This window comes from Poromitra crassiceps (assembly GCF_964638095.1).
Source record: "Poromitra crassiceps genome assembly, chromosome: 11".
In the NCBI taxonomy this organism is placed as follows: domain Eukaryota; kingdom Metazoa; phylum Chordata; class Actinopteri; order Beryciformes; family Melamphaidae; genus Poromitra; species Poromitra crassiceps.
In genome coordinates, this window is record NC_139643.1 from 5,101,111 (window position 1) to 5,120,109 (window position 18,999).

The following is an 18,999-nucleotide window of genomic DNA, read 5'->3' on the forward strand; positions in this document are numbered from 1 at the left end:
AGTAGCGTTAAATCATTATATTGTATCAAAGCATTTGGTTGTTGCCATGATCATAAAGGCTAGAGAGCGTTGCGTCTCCATGACGTTAGCCGTCCAGGGTGCGTGCCACTCGGTGTCATATCGTGTCATCAGTTCCCTGAAGAAACGAACAACGATATGTGTTATGAATGAATCGCTGTTAACGTTAACATTAATCATCAATCATCAGACGTAGCACCCCAACCTCCAAATGTTGCTATCGTTAGCGTAACATCAGTTAATCCAATCAGTTACATTTAACGTGCAAAATGGCCTACCTGCACTTCATCCTCAGTCAGACATCTGCAGTAATTCTTCTTTCTTTTGGCAAATTGAATAGTCAATGGTTGCACCCAATATTCACCTTACAAAAACAGCAAAAAATCTGCGACCTCCATGCTAACTATTAGCAATTGTAGTCCTAGCTGATCAGGCGCTGCTACGTCATGAAGGGAAGTCGATCTGATTGGTTGGCGCTGGCAAGCCCAGACGGTGACAGACAGACGGTCCATCCAATCACCTGCCTAGTAGCTTGAAAAAAGTGACCGCCGCCCTCTTCAGCAATGTAGCTTGGCCGAATCCAGATGGATGTTGTTTGTGAAACAGATATTTGAAGCAAACTCATCGATCTGGCAGCGTCAGGTTAGTGTTGTTATAGTTTCACTAACAAAAAAAAAAGAAAAAAAAAAGGGTCTGCGATAGGGTAGGCACATAGGCGTGACACCGTCAATGTGGACGATGCATGTAACCTTGTGGAAACTGGATACAGTGTTCATATAAGGCAAGTACCTCGTGTCGATGTATCTTGCGCATTCTATGGCCGGCCGAGTTGAAATATATTGTCATGTCATGGTGTCTTTGGGTCATTTATAAAGGAAATGAATTCTGTTATTTTTCTATAGATGTTTTGGGTACTGCTATTTTACATTGAAGTCAACGCGAGTGGCTTGTGTTATCCCCTAAAAAGGGGCGCGGCCTTCAAGTTTTGCAAATTACCCGGATGTGCTGTTCTGGTCTATGGCAGATTCGATATGAGTAGCCTACTTATTTTGGATAGTCCGCCTACTAAGAATAGCCTGTGTGTTTGTGTGTGTGTGTGTGTGTGTGTGTGACGCTAGATGTTTGTCTTTTCCTTTTTTTATCGGTTCCTTGACGTTGACCCGGAAGTCAACGTTGTTTCCTTTACCGTTTCCTTTCCCATGATGGCGAAGGCATGACCCGCCCCTCTCTGCCTCTGATTGGCTGACTGCACTCGCTGCTCTCGCCTGCTTCCCAGGCGAGTCAGAAGACATCTCAAACGAGCCTAATACATTTCATTCAGTCACGATGCAGCGAAAAAAGGGGAGGGAAAGTAGGCTGCTTCCAAGCATTATTATTAGTGGTGTGTTTGCTGGACAGTTAACATTCACACTTTATTAAATTACTATGCAGTTAGTTGTTGCTGAGGCTATGGGTCTAAGCATTATTTGTTCATAAAGTGAGCAGCAGGTGCAAAATAATCATGAAATCAACAAGCATGAGATGGCAGTGTGAGATCAATACTTTATTATAGGCTATTTTATTATATTGAACGTTACAATTGCAAACCATATAGTAACTGAGTTATTTAGGCCTACGTAGCCTATTGCACAGACATATGAATGTGTTCAAATACATGTCACTCTTGTGTTACAATGAGCTGAATTAAAGTTCAATGTAATGCATTGACCCTGATCAATTCTCATGAGTCTCTCTTTTGTTTTTGATTTCCCAACACTGCCAAGAGTAGCAGCAGCATTATAACCCACAGCACCAGACTATATTAAAAACATAAACACATGGCATCTTGGTCCGTGTACCTTCCGTTCATTCTATTTCCAATTCTGAAACGCAAATCGGAAAACAAAAAAACACGCATTTTTCTTTTTTCAATATTTTTAAACAAACAAACAAGAGCCGTTTTCCATTAAAATATAGCCATAAAATTGGATTTTGTGTTGTTTTCCTATTATGGATTTTTATATTCCCAGATAAACACGAAGAATCCAATCTATGTTAATCCAAAATGCAAAAATGCGGGGATTTCTTAATATCCGTATTATTACAAGGTGAACCGGAAGCAGTATGACCGGAAGCAGTATTTTAGCCTTTTTCCGCGATTAGCACGTCTTCAGCACAACAGTAGCAGATTCGGTTGGCGGCAGGAGTCTGAAGACTGTCTGGACGAGATGGTGTCCCTCGAGCCCTATGGAAATTTAATTAGAGAAATGATTGCTCAAAATCTCTCACACGCGGACATTTCCACGAATTTATTACAATTAGGTGTGCAGCAAGGATGTTCTGAAATGAGTGTCAGGAGATTTTGTGGACATCACAACATTTCCAGGAGGGGACATGTATCCGACACAAAATTAGAGGTTGCTATCAGCAGGGCAATTAATCAGGTAGGTTATTTTGGTGTTCTTTGATGTACAGAGGTGGGTAGTAACGAGTTAGTCTGGCGAGAGAGCTCCAGGAACGAGTCCGGAAATCATCGATGCTAACAGCCCCCTGGTTCTTCACAGTTTTCGCCTATGGGAGTTTTGAATGGGTTTTTGGCGCGATGCTTCTAATAATCTCTCTGGGCAACGCTGGCTTAATCAAACGCGAACCAGTGTTTAGTAACATCATCTTCACACATGAAGACCACTTTTATGAGTTTTGAAGCTTTTATGTGCCTTTAAAAGGGTGGCTAGCTAGCAAACGGCTAAATGAGACTACAATGTCGACGCGGATATTATACGTCATCACGAGTGAACGCGGAAATTCTTTCTCTCGCAATCAATGCGTGGACGCCTATGCGACACTGTGTGTAGTTCTGGATTAGCTTAGCACGAGCTTTTTACCTCTAGGGCTCGCAGTTACGCTTCAAAACTCATGAAAGTGGTCCTCATGTGTGAAGATTATTCCGCTGAACCTTGGTTCGCGTTTGATTAAACTTGCGTTGCCCACAGACATTATTTGAAGCATCGCGCCAAAAACCCATTCAAAAATCCCATAGACAGAAACAGTGAAGAACCAGGAAGTTCGGGACTTCCGCATTCAGCCTACAAAAATACGTCATCCCTGGAGCTCTCTATTCAGCGGCATTTTAGTGCCAACTAGATAACGTAGTCCTCTCAGCATAGCCAGGGTCGCTGACACCTTCAAGGTGCTTACCGCCTGTTCACCTGCTGTACTAAAAGGTTATGTAAATGCAATATGTCCGTTTTCTGACGGTTCAGTGTTTCTTGTGCTGTAATTTGTTATTTTGTAAATATTTAATTTATTTTTCATTTTTATTTATTCTATTATTTTATTCATTGGAAGTACTAAAATGTACCTGAAGATTATTATTTTGTATTTTTGTCTGATTAAATGCACAAATTAATCAGATGTTACTCAACAGTTACTCAGTACTTAACTCAAGTATTATTTGGATGACTACTTTTACTACTACTACTACTACTACTTTTACTTCTACTTGAGTCATATTATTCTTAAGTAACAATACTCTTACTTGTAGGGATGCACCGATATGAAAATTTTGGCCGATGCCGATAACCGATATTAACATTGCTGTTATGGCCGATAACCGATATTTACCGATGTCGATATGATCTGTATAAAACCACATTTTTATGATCATCACATTTTGTACATACTGAAAAACACATGTTAACACTGAATTTGAAAAAGTTATGCATTTCTTTATTTGCAAAGCCTTTGGAAAAGCCCATAAATCATAGATTTACTGCATTATTTCATATCAATGTGAAGAATTTGGCTGATAATGATAACCGATATTAACATTGCAACATCTGACCGATACCGATATGACCGATATATTAAAAAATGACTAATATCGGCCATACCGATATGATTGCCGATATATCGTGCATCACTACTTACTTGAGTACAATTTTTGGCTCTACCCACCTCTGTTGATTTATTTCTAGACTACGTATATTTTATGAAATATAAATCCATGAAGACTAGACCTACATGTCACGGCTTACTTCTGTTGATTCATCAGACAGGGTCAACATATGGTCGAAAGATGATGACCGGGTACCTGTCTGCAATGGGAGTGGTTGCTGGTGAACGCCGGGTGGGGAAGATTTTAAGAACAACTCATTGTCCCTATCACGAAATGCGCAAACGTGTAAGTATCTTTTGCAAGCCTTTAATGTTGTGGTATATGGTATAATGTATTTTACTAGCTAACTTTTACTTACTTTTCCCCCAAAGGGCGCACGTAACCTTAACCCCGTCCCCTACAGTGCTGCATACATGGGACACAAAATCCACATCGACCAGAATGAAAAATTGGTGATGTTCGGAGTGACACACGTTCTCGCAATAGATGGGTACAGCAGTAAGGTCGTTGCCCACGCAACTATGCCTGTCAAAAATAACCTCACGATATATGAAGAAGTTTACAGGTTAGTCCAGTGCTTCTCAACTTTTTTTGGCTTCAGTACCCCCTTTCTCTGATTTCTGAATCCAAGTACCCCCTAGGGCAAAAATTCAGGCAGGCATACTTTTTTGTGAAAAAGTCCATGGAAAAAAAAGTCCATGGAAAAGTTAGTTACATACAAAGATTTTTTTTTTTACTTTTGTATGTAATATAAAGACTAACTTTTCTCACAACTTCTATTTTTTTTGACTTTCTTTGTGACTTTTTTTGCAACATGTTTTTTGAGATTTTTTGAAACAGTTTTTTGTGACCTTTTTCTGTCATTTTTCCCAACTTTTGTGATTGTTTTTAATGACATCTTTTTGTCATGTTTTACTGTGTGCACAATTATTAGGCAACTATAAGTGTGTAGAACTATTATCCAACTGAATGGAAAAATGTTCCCATCTCACCTGTTTATTCTTCTGTTAAAGTGAGAATAATAAACAAACAACTAAACATTTCCAAATAAACATTTGACATAAAAAAAAAATAAAAAAAATCTGTGACCAATATAGCCACCCTTCTTTTCAATAAGTCACAAAAATACAACTTGGCTAATAATTGTGCAAACAGTGCACTAGTAGATTGCAATATTGTTGGTCTATCCTACATTGCAGACTTAACATTTGATGAGTCAACATTTGATTGAGTCATGTTTCACTATTTTACAGATCAGCAGTTCTTGAATATGGGATGTGGGACCAGGTCAGGGTGGACCATGGTCGGGAATTTTACTTGTCCCTCTACATGCAGGAGATGCTGTCTAACCACAGACACAACTTGCAAAGGCAACCATATCTCCAAACTCAGTCAACAAAGGTGAGGTAACGGTCTCCTTAATGTACAAAATGTGGCTTCTAATGCCCAAAATGAGACTAAGCTTTGGAGATGTTATGTACTGGTACTGAACAAAATAACAAACTCTAGCAATGATTGTTATTGGAATATATAGCTATTTAACACTTAACTTTTTTTTCTCTACCCTTTTCTTGTCTACAGAATCATACGGTAGAGCGAATGTGGGTGGAGATAAATAACCGGGTAAATTACCCAGTGAAGGAGGCCCTCGTGCAGCTGCAGGATCAGGAAGTCCTCATGGACGACAATGTCACAAGATATTGTACATCTAACCTTACTGCTGAGCTGTGCAAGATTGGCATAACAAGAGCTGTACATGCATGGAATGCACACAGAATCCCAGGTGAGTTACATAGAAAAAATGTATCACACAATCCAGTCCTTTTTTTTATTTTAAAGTTGACACAGTGATTTTTAACAATAGCTTGACATTTTGTGACCTATGCTTTGCTTCACAGGCAAAGGAAAACCAAATCGTTTGGCAGCAGGAGGATGTCCAAAAAAACTAGGAGAGGAGTTGTTGCCACATGCCTCCCAAGCAGCAGACATGTACCAGCAGGATGTTGGCTCTTCACTGACTAGAGTCTCCTGCTTTGGAACTGACCCCTTCTCAACTGAGGAGGACAAAATATCAGCAGAACAACGTTTTGCTGCAGAGTACCCTGATATTTCAGTTTTGTTAGACAACGTTGTAAACTATAACTTCGTACCTTTCCAAGATGCATTGCTGTATCTGATAAACATTACGCAACAATATGCATGAAAATGTAAAATAAAGTGTCTTAAGTGCAACATGAAATACAAAAAATGTATAAAAATAAAACTATTCTGTATCCTCTACAGCTGTTCAAGTGCAAAATTCCAACTGGTCTTAGAACAAGGTGCCAGATGTAACAGAGGTAGTCAAGCTTAATTCACAGAACGTGATACAATCACACTTAAAGTGCCTTAAAGGGCTATAGAACAGGTCAGTCTGTGTTGGAATGCTGAGGGGGGCGGGGTCACGGTGGGGGAATTCACCCATTCTTTCTAGGCAGCAGAGTTAGCATAATAGCAACTAGCCCAGCCCAGGAAAACAGGATCAGGGATTCATCGACCGCAGTGAACGCATATTATCTAAACAGACTTCTGCTGGGGCAGAAGTCTTCTGCTGATCCTGTCTGTCTGGGCTAGTTGCTATTATGCTAACTGCTGCCTAGAAAGAATGGGTTACTTCCCCCACCGCCCCCCTCAGCGTTCCTACACAGACCGACTCAAGTCGGTGACGTGACACCGCCTCGATGAATCACATCTTAATTACACCAGCCAATATGGAGAGAACATTGTCAAGACTGGTCAGCCTGTGTACATTGACAGAGAACTCCTCTGCCCTGCATTTGAGGCACTGGTCAGATGTCAGCATCCACTGGTCAACGCAGGTTTTGCAGCCAACAAAGCTTTTGCAGCAGATGGCAATCACAGGCTCTTCCATTAGCCCTGTTTGATGAAGAAAATAAAAAGGACAATACACATGCAAGATTAGAGTTCAATATATTATCTTGTCTGTACTTAAAGGAACAGTTCACCCAAAAATTTAAATTCCGTCATCTACTCACCCTCATGCCAGTTAAAACACAAGTAGCAAGTGGCTCTCCATTGACTTCAATACAGTGCATATAAAGTCAATGGAGACCCACTTGCTACTTGTGTTTTAACTGTCATGAGGGTGAGTAGATGACAGAATTTTAATTTCTGGGTGAACTGTTCCTTTAATCTACATATTACATGTTTAAAAGCATGGCAAGGGACAGTTTCACTATAACATGGAAAAGCAGAAATTAATGCTTGATTCACTTGGACATTCAATTTGATCCCGCTTAAAAAGGTAGACTTTAATATAGACCAAACAACAAATTATGTTACAGACCTTTGCATACAATACAACCAAAGGCATCCTTCATGTGTGTTATCATGGTGTGGGTCAGAACCAGCATGGCACCACTGGTGTTGCTGGCACACAGGTCCTTCATGACTGTGCTGACTTCACTCAGTCCTTGAGCAACCAAGATCACTTCTTCTATTTTATCATGGACCTCCTGAAGACCTGTGGAGTCCATATCTTTAGGACTACAAGGAGGGTTAAAAACAACAGAAAACAATTTATTATACAATATTCACCAGTTCTGTTCAGAATGATAACTTTTTTCTAAGAGATGTTATTTAAAACAAAATGAAAGACAAATATTGATAGACAGTAACTAAAATGTTTACCTCAGTTTCTTTCCCTTGGTTCCTTGCTGGAACTCATGGAAGATCTCCTCTGGGACAGCAAGAAACTTTTTTGCATTTTGCTTCCAATACTTGGATCCTAGCAAGAGAGGAAGACAAATCATGTAACAGATATAATGTAAACACTTTAACAGCTAAACAGAATACTTTGTGGGTCAAAAAATTAAGAGACAAAGAGAGCACAGTATTTAAGTAGATGGGGCATGTAGTTTATCAAACAAAGCATTTTTATTTATTATGATGTAATTTTTTTTTTTTCAATTAGTACCTCTTGTCCCTTCGGAGTCCACAATCGCATTTCCCTGGGCATCAGTCAGGATGAGAGGGTCATCACTCTGCAGGGCATCATGTATTTTTGCCAGGATACCTGTGGTTGTGGCTTCAAACTCAAACAGTCTGAGTACAACCATACGGGCAGGCTTCAGTTTCCCCTGGCTGAGCTCAGCAATGAAAACAGACCTAGAAAGATTGTTGTGGGAGTGATCAAATAAATTAATTCCATCTCAAATACATAGCCTACATTACAATTGATCCAATTACAATTGATTCAAGTTTTTAAATTATCTTGGTTACAACGAATCTTAAGAATTACAAAAACAAATACAATGATGTTGATTTATTCATATGTAGCTGGTAGGGGCTCTGAACTGATGGAACTGGGCGTACCTTTGGAAGGTGTTACTCATGCTTGCTCGGGGGGGAGTGGGAGCTATGGCCTGAGCAGCTGACCCTAGAGCAGCAGTGGGCTGTGCTGTACGGTGGAACTGGAAACGGTGCTGGCCTGACAATGGATGAGTCTGCTCGGCGACTGGTAGACCAATATCATCCCCATGAACCTGTAACAGTCACAGATGCAGTACCACATTAGTCCACTAGACCTCCATGCAGGTCTCAGGTCTGTCACTTCGCGTAACATTGGTGTGTGTGTGTGTGTGTGTGTCAATACTGCCACTATATTGTTCCTATACATGTGTGTGAGACATATTAGTGCTGTAGCGACAAGGCTTTATATGGTCGACCAACTTATAGTTAATAAAACAGTACGTGCGAAATCCCACAACTGCCGTAGCCTGAGTCTGTGCATGTTATGGTGCTGGCTATATCCTGGAGCAACACATACACACCACCAAGCTGTTACAAACCTCATAGTGGCCACGAGGTCTAAGGTCCAAACAGCTGAAATGTCCAGCCGATCCCGGGAATATCGCCACATTGTCATCATCAGTTATGTACAGGCTAGGAGCATATACCTTTGAAAGAAAACATTGAGGAGCATTAACAAGTCGGCTAGTCGTGTGCTAGCATTGATCTTAGCATGTTCTCCAAGCAAACGAAAAAAAGTGTTACCTACCTGGAATATTCTGGCGATTTTATCGCCAATCATGTCGTCCTCCTTAAGCGTTAGCCTTTTGTTTCCTTTAAAAAGGATATAACTGGTCGAGTCCATTGTTAAGCCAGAGCTCCACATGAATTAGCACCGCACAACTTCACCGTGCGCGTCCTGGGCATTGAGCTGGGCATTGAACTAAAGTTCCTGGGGTACACCTGGGGTACACGGACCTTCCTGACAAGCGGACCAATCCGTGCGATTATTTATTTTATTTCCGGGCCGCAGACTGAAAAGCGTAAAAATAGAAAATAGAAAATGGAAATACAGAAATGTAAGGCCTTTCCCCGAAAACTACATTTTGAGTTTAAATGCAATCGTTTTTTTTAAAAAGGGTAATTAAATTAGTTGTCCGATTTTTGTTTCGGGAATGGAAATAGAAAACATTGCCCTAAATTTGTTTTTTAATTTGCGTTTCAGAATTGGAAATAGAATGAACGGAAGGTACACGGACCCATCTTTCATTCAGGCTAGCAAGCAAAACTGCTGTCTGTCTGATCCACTGAGTCTCTCCACAGACTGTAGAAAGAGACGCAGGATAGCTAAGCGAATGTGATTGGATGAACATTTGACTCTATGCCAATCAGAGGCAGAGAGGGGCGGGTCATGCCTTCGCCATCATGGGAAAAATAAATCGCTTCCTGCTTGCTGTTTGTCAGAAGGAAGGCTAACGAGCTGAAGCAGAAAAAAGAGTAAAATAGTAGTAAAATGTCTGTCAGCTTGGGGGCCGTGCAGCTGCTGAGGGTGTGTGTACAGGAGCGGATCAGTTGTGCTGCTGAAGACTTTCTGCTGCTGCTGGAAAAAGGAAAAGAAAGGGCTCAAATCCCGCCGGAGGAGCTGAGAGCGCTGCTCACCGAGCGGCTAACTGCGGCTGCGCAGGAGATTTTCGGGGTGTTTGAGAAAACCGTGGCGGAGTACGAAGACAAAGTTCAGCGGTCAGAGCAGGAGATCCGCCACCAGAGGAAGCTGCTCGATGTCCTGTTGAAACCCGAACTGAAGCTGCACAGAGCAGGTTAGTCCGTCCCTAGTCTCGCAGTGGCACCGTAGATGATATACAGACACAGGTCTACACATGTAGACACAAGACGCCTAACGTAAGCAGAACTGAAGCTTGAGGCAGGCTCAGGCTGAGCTGACGCTTAATCGTACAAACAAGAAGCCTTCTCTTTTCCGCTCAGCGCCTACTCTGCGCACCCTGAACCCGCCCACAAACTCCCATTGACTTCATGCCTGGCAGCTTCAAGCTTCACGCATCAGCCTACATTCACACAGGACGCCGAACGTAAGCAGAACTGAAGCTTGAAGCACGCACAAGCAGGCCCGTAGCCAGGGTTTGAGAAATACAGAGGTCGTTTTAGCGCGGCGTGGGGGTCCCAGGACCCCCACGGACAGCCGGACAGAACATTTTGTCCATTTTAAAGTAAAATGCTTCAATCTGGTGCACTTTGAGAGCAAAATGAAGAGGCTAGATCTATAAAGAAATACATACATCATGTTAGATTAATATCCTCTTTACTGTGCTGTTGCTTTAAAATGATACAAAAAATAAATGTCTCCCAGTCCCCATATGATATATATATATATTCTGCATACAGGTCACATGGCAGAATACTGCTCAATTAAATACAATGGCCCATCTACACAAACATCACTTACAGGGGAGTTACTTACCCATTCACTTCAATAGAACTGTCCCCAAAGTCTAGCCCCAATCTAGCCTCAATGCAAAATCTAAATGTTGTGAGTTATCTCTCTTCCTTCTATAGCACACAGAGAGGAAGCAAATTGTTGCATTTACGATCAACTGTCGCATTAAAACATCAATGACAGATTAATAGATCTGGGGACTGGGGCTATTTAAAAAAAAAAAAAAAAAAAAAAAAAAATTGGTGTGGAAAATACCGAGGTCATGACCTCAGTGTCCTCAATGGTAGCTACGGGCCTGCGCACAAGCTGAACGTACGCCTTGTTGTTCACACAAGACTTTTCTTTTCCTCTCAGCGCCTACTCTCAGCGCCTTGAACCCGCCCACAACTCCCATTGACTTAAACGGCTTCAGCGTCAAGCTTGGAAATTCGGCTTCAGGCCTGAGTGATCGCTTCGGCGTGGCGTGAGCGTGGCTTCGGCACGGCGTCAGCGTGGCACGCGTGCGGGTGGTGTGAACGGCTTCGCCTGTTAACAAGGACGCCAAAATGAAACTTGTGGGTACCGCGTAGGGTACAGCTTGGACGGGAGCTAGCTCTCTTGGCGTTGCGGTTAACATGTCGGACCCCCAAGCCGAAGGTCGGCGGTTCGTACCCACCCCTGGACAAGCCCTTAACATGGGTTGCTGCAAGTACCACCTACACAACGCTGTTACACGTGGCTTAAGCATGACATGCGCGTGGGTGGTGTGAACGGCTTCGCCTGTTAACTCATTGAGTGCCAATGACGTCGATCGGCGTCAAAGTAAATAGTAACGTTGAGTGCCAATGACGTCGATCGGCGTCAAATGCGTTTTTTGACGGTGGGACGTGGATCAAAGCCTCAGGCATCTCCTGTACAAATATTGTATCTATTGAAGGTGTATAACCTATTTTACGGACTCATTAGGTGGCGACAGTGCTCTCCAGATTAGAGAAAGGTCAGGAAAACAGCAGGAAAAAGCCCCGTGATGAAAGAGAAACCGCTCATGCTGCAGCCAGAGCCATATAGATTGCTCTGGCTGGAGCTGACGTTGGCTGCGAACAGCAGTCAATCCGCGCCCACAACTGAGCCCCTCTGTCTCTGCTGTATAGTTTCTCCACACGATTAGCCGCCAGAAAAGCAGCACCCGATGCCGAAGGGCCAAACCATTCTCAGCAGTCCGGTTTGGCTTTTCCGTGTCGCGCTGGGAGCCGGCGCACAAAAACGGAGCACTCCGAAAATAGACGCTGGGTGCGTGAGGCTGTGTGTTAGTGTGGGGAGGAGTTTGCAGCTGAGGGGGGGGGGGGGGGGAGGGGGGTGGGGCACGCAGGGCACCACACAACTACACCACGTCACTACATCAGAAAATATTAGCTTCAGAGTCAGTGAATGTGCTTGAAATGCTTAATTTCACAAAAGGCTGAATATCTCAGCTTCTAATTTGAAACGCCTGTTTTTGCTGAAAACAACCTATCTTCTCCGGCTCATAACTAAAGAACGGAAAATGGTATCAATAAACTTTTTTTTGCTGATGATACAATAGAGTCTCCTCGTTCTTTGTGCGTGTTCGGTGTTTACATAGTAATTTCACACAATATTCTGTGGGCCTCGAGAAATCACTGAAAACGCTCTGAAACTCTGGCACTGGGAGCGTCCGTTCTCCAAAAGTGGCTGGCACTCAATGAGTTAACAAGGATGCCTAAATGAAACTTGTGGGTTCAGCGTAGGTTGAGCTTAGGTTGAGCGTTGCTTCGGCGTATAGTGTGAACGGCCACTAAGCACCCGTAGAGGAAACAAGCTTACTACCCATAGCCAAAATTGAGCAACATTTAGCTGGTATTAATTATTTAATTTCCCTCTCTTCTTGGTTATCTGTTGATGTTGCAGACATTGGGTCTCCCTCAGAGTCAGACACTCCTGGGCTGTCGGATCAGAAGGTCATCAAGGTCAAGAAGCCGATTGGGAGGTGTGGAGTGTGCAAAGGCTGCAACCATGAGGACGATTGTGGCGTGTGCATCAGCTGCCTTGACAAACGCAAGTTTGGTGGTCCCAATACAAGACGGCAGTGTTGTGTGTAAGTTCACTTTGTCTGGTTTGGTTAATTTATAACAAGAATCTATTATTTAACAACATTAATTATAGATGGACCAGGCACCATACGGATTTTACATTTATTTGTGTTTTCTCCAAAATGAAAATGTAGTTACTTTCTTTTTTTATCTGAAGGTATAAGAGATGCGATCAGATTGAAGAGAGGAAAGCGTTCCACCTAAGTGTCAGAACAGTCCCTAAAGGTGATTCCTCACATATGTAACCTTCATAAACCATCTATTTATTGATGTTTTTGTTTTGTTTTTCACACATCTCTGAAAACGACTTGGTTTAAAAAATATAAGACCTCATCAGCCAAGTGCTTAGTTTTGTCATGATGATGATGATGATGTTTTGTGGGAGGGGTCGGCCATGATTTTACCAGGGATTAGGGATGTCAACGGTTAACCATTAGCCGGTTAACCGCCAAGAACGTCTCTGATGGTTAGGCCAAGGTATTTAACCTTCAATACCTGGTCAATGGATTGATCATTGATTTTTAAGTAACCAGTAAAATCTCAAAATTGGAAGCCTTACCTACAAAAAGTAATGAAATGCATGCTTTTTGTAAAAAATCACAAAGGCATCTGTTAATGCTGCCTACACACTAGAGGATTTTCAAATCTTAACCGATTTTAAAAACATGAGAGACCACAGACATAAGGACAATTTCATCAGATTTTAACATTAAAATCGCCTGAACGCAGACGATTGGGCCAGACTGCGAGACCACACACCAGCCGTTTGAAGTACCGACTCACAGCGATTCCAGCAACTAGACTGTTTAGGCTGTTTATATCCCACAATACCGCAATTGTTTCCCACAGACAACAGCAGATGGCTCTCCAAACATGTACCGAGCGGTTTGTTTACTTCAAGCAGGCGGACATCTTCGTAAAATGAGCTAAAACAACGTCCTGTCTGAGAGCTCATATTACAACATATCCACTTCCTTGAAGTAAACAAACCGCTCTGTACATGTTTGGAGAGCCATCTGCTGTTGTCTGTGGGAAAAAATTGCGGTCCATCCTGTTTTAAGCTGCTGTGAGGATGCAGGGAGAGAGGAGCTACTGCATAACATGGCACTGCTGTTGCCACAACTCGACGAGCCTATCTTCTTTTTGTGTATTCCATTGGCATGTTCGGTTGGTTCGGGTTCCTCTTCGCTGCCATGTTTGTTGTGAGCGCTGCATTAACATCCGGGTATGAAGCGTCGACGCGTCCCGGTCTGCTCGCTCTCATTGGCTATTGCGGGTATTCCGTCGGGAGACAGCCATCGTAAATATCAAACATGTTTGATATGCCCGATTCGAGATCGGGCAGGCTCCGATTCAATCGGGAGCATTGCAATAATCTTATTGACACCACACACTTGACAATTATTTGGACAAATAATCGGTTGAGACGAGCCTCGAATCGGGCCACGCGCCCCGAGGGGAATCAGGCATTAAATCGGGCCTTTTATCCTCTAGTGTGTAGGCAGCATTAGACAACGTGACACACGCACGCTTCTAACAGCTGCTAAGCTAACGTTTGATCAATTTATTCATGTTGTTGTCGTCCCATTATCTCTCCTCACAAAGTGTTCCAGGTGGCACTTTCTCCATGCTAAAACGCTAACGTTGTGTGTGAACATCCCTACACATCAGATTACCCCCTGTTCTGTCATTACCATCATGCAAAATTAACTGCTTTGAATCCGAGTACCCGGTTACTCGTTCATAATAGAAGGAGAGTACTTGAGTATTTAAATCACTTAAAATGTCCATACCTAATAACCGCTGCTGTTGACACCCTCTGTGGGCTGTCAAGTCCATCTGTGGCTTCACTTCTTTATGAATGAATGAACAACGAGAGGGAGACAAGAGATTGTTTTTTATAACCTCCTCTGTCAATAAGTTAGTTAAAATCGCCTTAATATCAGTGGAGGAAAAAGCAATTGGCGATCTCCCTTCAAATGCCAATATACAATTTGATCTCCAATCAGAGCAAGCCTAATGGAGCACACTTATTTAAGGCACTTGTATTGTAACGTGTATTGTAATAAAGTCTGTTGCCTTAAATCAATAATAATAATACAAAATGTATATTAGAAATAGAATAGAAACCCTTACTAGTGTTTTTGTTCATGTGAGCTCAGACTCTCTCTGGGAGCCAACCCCCCAAAAGCCCCCCCATAACTCGAACCCTACTGGAGCATATCGACCAAACAAACGACCAGAAGAGGTCAACCTTAGTGGAAAACTTCTTCATTTGGTTTTAGTGGAATGAGATGATTTGATCTATGCTCCCTCTGTGTGTATGTGTGTATTTCAGACTTGTCTCCAGACGTCCAGCAGCTGTTGGTCTGTAAAGAAGAGGTTCCCCCTGAGCAGCAGGACTGGAGCCCCAGTCTGGACCAGAGCACCCAGATCCAACACTTTAAAGAGGAACAGGAAGACCTTTTAGACAGTACACAACACATTAAAGAGGATCAGGAAGACCTTTTAGACAGTGATGATGAAGAGAAACCTCAGTCCTCACAGCTTCATCAAAGTGGAGGACAGGAGATTTTCGGGCCGGTTGAGAAAACCGTGGCGGAGTACGAAGACAAAGTTCAGCGTTCAGAGCAGGAGATCCGCCACCAGAGGAAGCTGCTCGATGTCCTGTTGAAACCTGAAGTGAAGCTGCACAGAGCAGGTTAGTCCGTCCCTAGTCTCGCAGTGGCACCGTAGATGATATACAGGTCTACACCACTGAGATATATGAATGGAGAGAGTGTCCCTATCTCCTCCCTGTATGCTCTATTGAAGCCAAAATCCTGTGAAAATCAGTGAACCAGAGTCTGCGCAGTAGCTCCGTTGATTTAGAACCTCTGTGGGCTCCCCGCCCCTCTGAACTTTCTTATGTAGAGATGCTGTTTCTAGAATGCGCACAGTGCGTTGTGTATTTATACACAGTCTAGCTCTGTAAATATAACACTTTAAGTTGTAATATTTTTTGTCTCGCCAAAAGTAACCAGGAAGAGTCCCACTATGAGATCAGTTTATCAAAATGACGCCTGTACGAAAATCTGATTTTGGTTGTCGGAGATTTCTCCTCCGGGCTGCTGTGCTCTCAGCCCGGACCGGAAGTGGAGGCTGCTCTCGGCCTCACTGGGGAAATTATCCGATCCACTGCTGTGTTGATTAAGCTAGCCAATGTTTCCGTGGCATTTTGATTAACTTTATGATTTAATTCCTTTTGGAGTAAATGTTGGTTTTACAAATCTAACCTTGACGCTTTACGCTACGTTGTTTACTGGTATAGTGTGGGTAGGGCAGCCGGCTGTAACGTTCCATTTAATATAGCTCAGTGGTATTAGCCTAGCTGCCTAGTCTCGTCTCTGTTAACTACCGTATATCCTTACAACAGCTAAGAAAGGAGCTTGTGAAGAAGGAACAGCCCCACAGTCAAAGCATTTCTCTGAGATATCCATATAAAAATGTTTGTTGCTTTAATACCAGAAATAAAACCTCTGTTTATGTGACGCTAACGGGTTAGCGATTAGCTCATGGCTGGTGCTTGCGTACTAGGCCCCATCTTATAAAACACATTTCCTGGCAGTTTGACAACCTGGCAAGTTCTGAAAATATGTGTATATTATTGTGTTATTCCAGCTATCGTTATCGGTTGTTAAGTTATAGTAATATTAAGCCGATAAATAATGAAAAACAGCCGACTAGCGAAAGTGGCTAACGTAGCTGGAGTAACTACTAAAACACATATTTTCTGAACTTACTTCAGTCCCCAACCAACGTTAATTCCTCGCGTGCCTTTCTCAAAACAATGTTCTTTTTATTGCGGTCCATTGATATGTCTGGTAGCCAGCACAGCCACCCCGACCTCCAGGGAGCCACTACCCGTGTTAAGAGCCTCTGCCCCGGGTCCACACAGAGCCACCCAGACCTCCAGGCAGCGTTACATGATGAAAGCACAAAGCAGCACTGTGTCCTGTCTATGTCAAACCAACGCTAGTTCTATACTGTGAAGAGCCTGTCCAGCCAATGACGGCTTGAGACTGGCTGCCACAGCTGTCAATCATCCATTTTTATCCCTTTTTATATGTCAAATAACTACCGTACTTAAAAACAAACTGATCAGAAAAATGACCACTTGCACAGGCATTAGCATGATAATGACTATCTAAAATGATACAAACCACCTTTGGAAAAAAATTATCTGACGTATACTGTGATTATTTCGGTTGTAATTTTCCCATCCACTAACATGGGGAGGCGGGCCTTGTGACCTAATACTGGATTCAGCCGTCAGGGCGGCGATCTAACATGCAGCGGCTTCACTAATGGAACCATGGAATGGCGTCCATCTTTATAAGTCGATGGTCTACACATGTAGACACAAGACGCCTAACGTAAGCAGAACTGAAGCTTGAGGCAGGCTCAGGCTGAGCTGACGCTTAATCGTACACACAAGAAGCCTTCTCTTTTCCGCTCAGCGCCTACTCTGCGCACCCTGAACCCGCCCACAAACTCCCATGACTTCATGCCTGGCAGCTTCAAGCTTCACGCATCACGCTTGGAAAATAGGACTGAATCCTGAACGATCGCGTGAGCGTGGCTTCAGCATGACATGGTGTGGTGTGAATGGCTTCGCCTGTTAACAAGGATGCCTAAATGAAACTTGTGGGTTCAGCGTAGGTTGAGCTTAGGTTGACCGTTGCTTCGGCGTATAGTGTGAACGGCCACTAAGCGCCCGTAGAGGAAACAAGCTTACTACCCATAGCCAAAATTGAGCAACATTTAGCTGGTATTATTTAATTTCCCTGTCTTCTTGGTTATCTGTTGTTGCAGACATTGGGTCTCCCTCAGAGTCAGACACTCCTGGGCTGTCGGATCAGAAGGTCATCAAGGTCAAGAAGCCGATTGGGAGGTGTGGAGTGTGCAAAGGCTGCAACCATGAGGACGATTGTGGCGTGTGCATGAACTGCCTTGACAAACGCAAGTTTGGTGGTCCCAAAACAAGAAGGCAGTGTTGTGTGTAAGTTCACTTTGTCTGGTTTGGTTAATTTATAACAAGAATCTATATTTAACAACATTAATTATAGATGGACCAGGCACCATACGGATTTTACATTTATTTATCTTTTCTCCAAAATGAAAATTAAGGTACTTTTCTTTTTTCATCTGAAGGTATAAGAGATGCGATCAGATTGAAGAGAGGAAAGCGTGCCACCTACGTGTCAGAACAGTCCCTAAAGGTGATTCCTCACATATGTAACCTTCATAAACCATCTATTTATTTATGTTTTTGTTTTGTTTTTCACACATCTCTTCAAACCTTTGTTTTTGTGGGAGTTTATATTGGCCTTGATGTAAAAAATATAAGACCTAATCAGCCAAGTGCTTAGTTTTGTCATGATGATGATGATGATGTTTTGTGGGAGGGGTCGGCCAGGATTTTACGAGACCGCTTCAGCATCCTGGCCGTGTGCAGGTCCTGACAGTGGTGTAGTCTACCTTTTTTCAGAGGGTATACTCTGACTCTGACTCTGACCCCCCCCCCCCCCCTCTGGACGGGGGGGGGGGGGGGGGGGGGCGTGGTTTCGGCCGGAAGTGGGCGGAGATTCGACCAATTTTTTGTTGTTGTTCCTCCCCAAATTTACAGAATAGCTTCAGCTATCAGCTTCATCTTGCTTCTTCGGTCGCTATTCTGTCTCCTGAAGATTTGTTTGCCGACGGGGAGAAAGCCCCACGTGATAGCCACCCGTCAATCTCTCTCTCTCTCTCTCTCTCTCTCTCTCTGCTCAACGCTGTAACACCATTTTATTTTGAAATTCAGTTGACTTTGCCATTTCCCACGGATATTGTCGCGTTTTTCTTTCCTGGCTTAACAGAAAAAGTCTGCCTTCACGCGCCTTGTCAGCTTGAAAATAGAACTCACGTAAAAATCGGCGCAGCAGGCGAGGCGTGGGTACACGGAAGGTTCACGTTGAGGCGCCCTGTGTACACAGCCTCATTGACTAAAAAGGACGCCTATTTAAAAGCGTGGGTAAAGGCAAGGCTTGGGTGCTGTGTGTGAACGTAGGGTAACACACAGAGCGCACAGGGTGAATTTTATGAATGGAAATTGAAAACGATACGTATCATAGCGCATTTCCCAGTGCGCATACGCAAATCTGAGTCATTTCGCAGTGTGTATACTGCGTATACCTGCGTAGCACGTAGACAACACCCCTGGGTCCTGAAGAGATGGCAGGTTGCATCCAATCACC

At 43.1% G+C, this 18,999-nt stretch overlaps 1 protein-coding gene and 1 long non-coding RNA gene across 2 annotated transcripts; one reads left to right on the forward strand and one right to left on the reverse strand.

Moving 5' to 3' along the window:
* Positions 1–2,208: 2,208 nt before the first annotated feature.
* LOC310784598 lies at positions 2,209–6,576 on the forward strand. The gene is made up of 6 exons (XR_014553132.1): positions 2,209–2,441; positions 4,052–4,180; positions 4,267–4,460; positions 5,149–5,296; positions 5,477–5,678; positions 5,794–6,576. It is a non-coding gene; the product is annotated as an uncharacterized lncRNA (long non-coding RNA).
* Positions 6,577–6,586: 10 nt separating this feature from the next.
* On the reverse strand, positions 6,587–9,006 carry LOC310784596 (uncharacterized protein). Its single transcript, XM_083645587.1, has 7 exons — positions 8,955–9,006; positions 8,746–8,853; positions 8,270–8,439; positions 7,872–8,062; positions 7,586–7,682; positions 7,242–7,441; positions 6,587–6,811 (listed from the first exon to the last, which is right to left on the reverse strand). Exons 1-7 carry the CDS (start codon positions 8,985–8,987, stop codon positions 6,621–6,623), a joined length of 990 nt encoding a protein of 329 aa, XP_083501713.1. The 5' UTR covers positions 8,988–9,006; the 3' UTR covers positions 6,587–6,620.
* Positions 9,007–18,999: the final 9,993 nt, after the last annotated feature.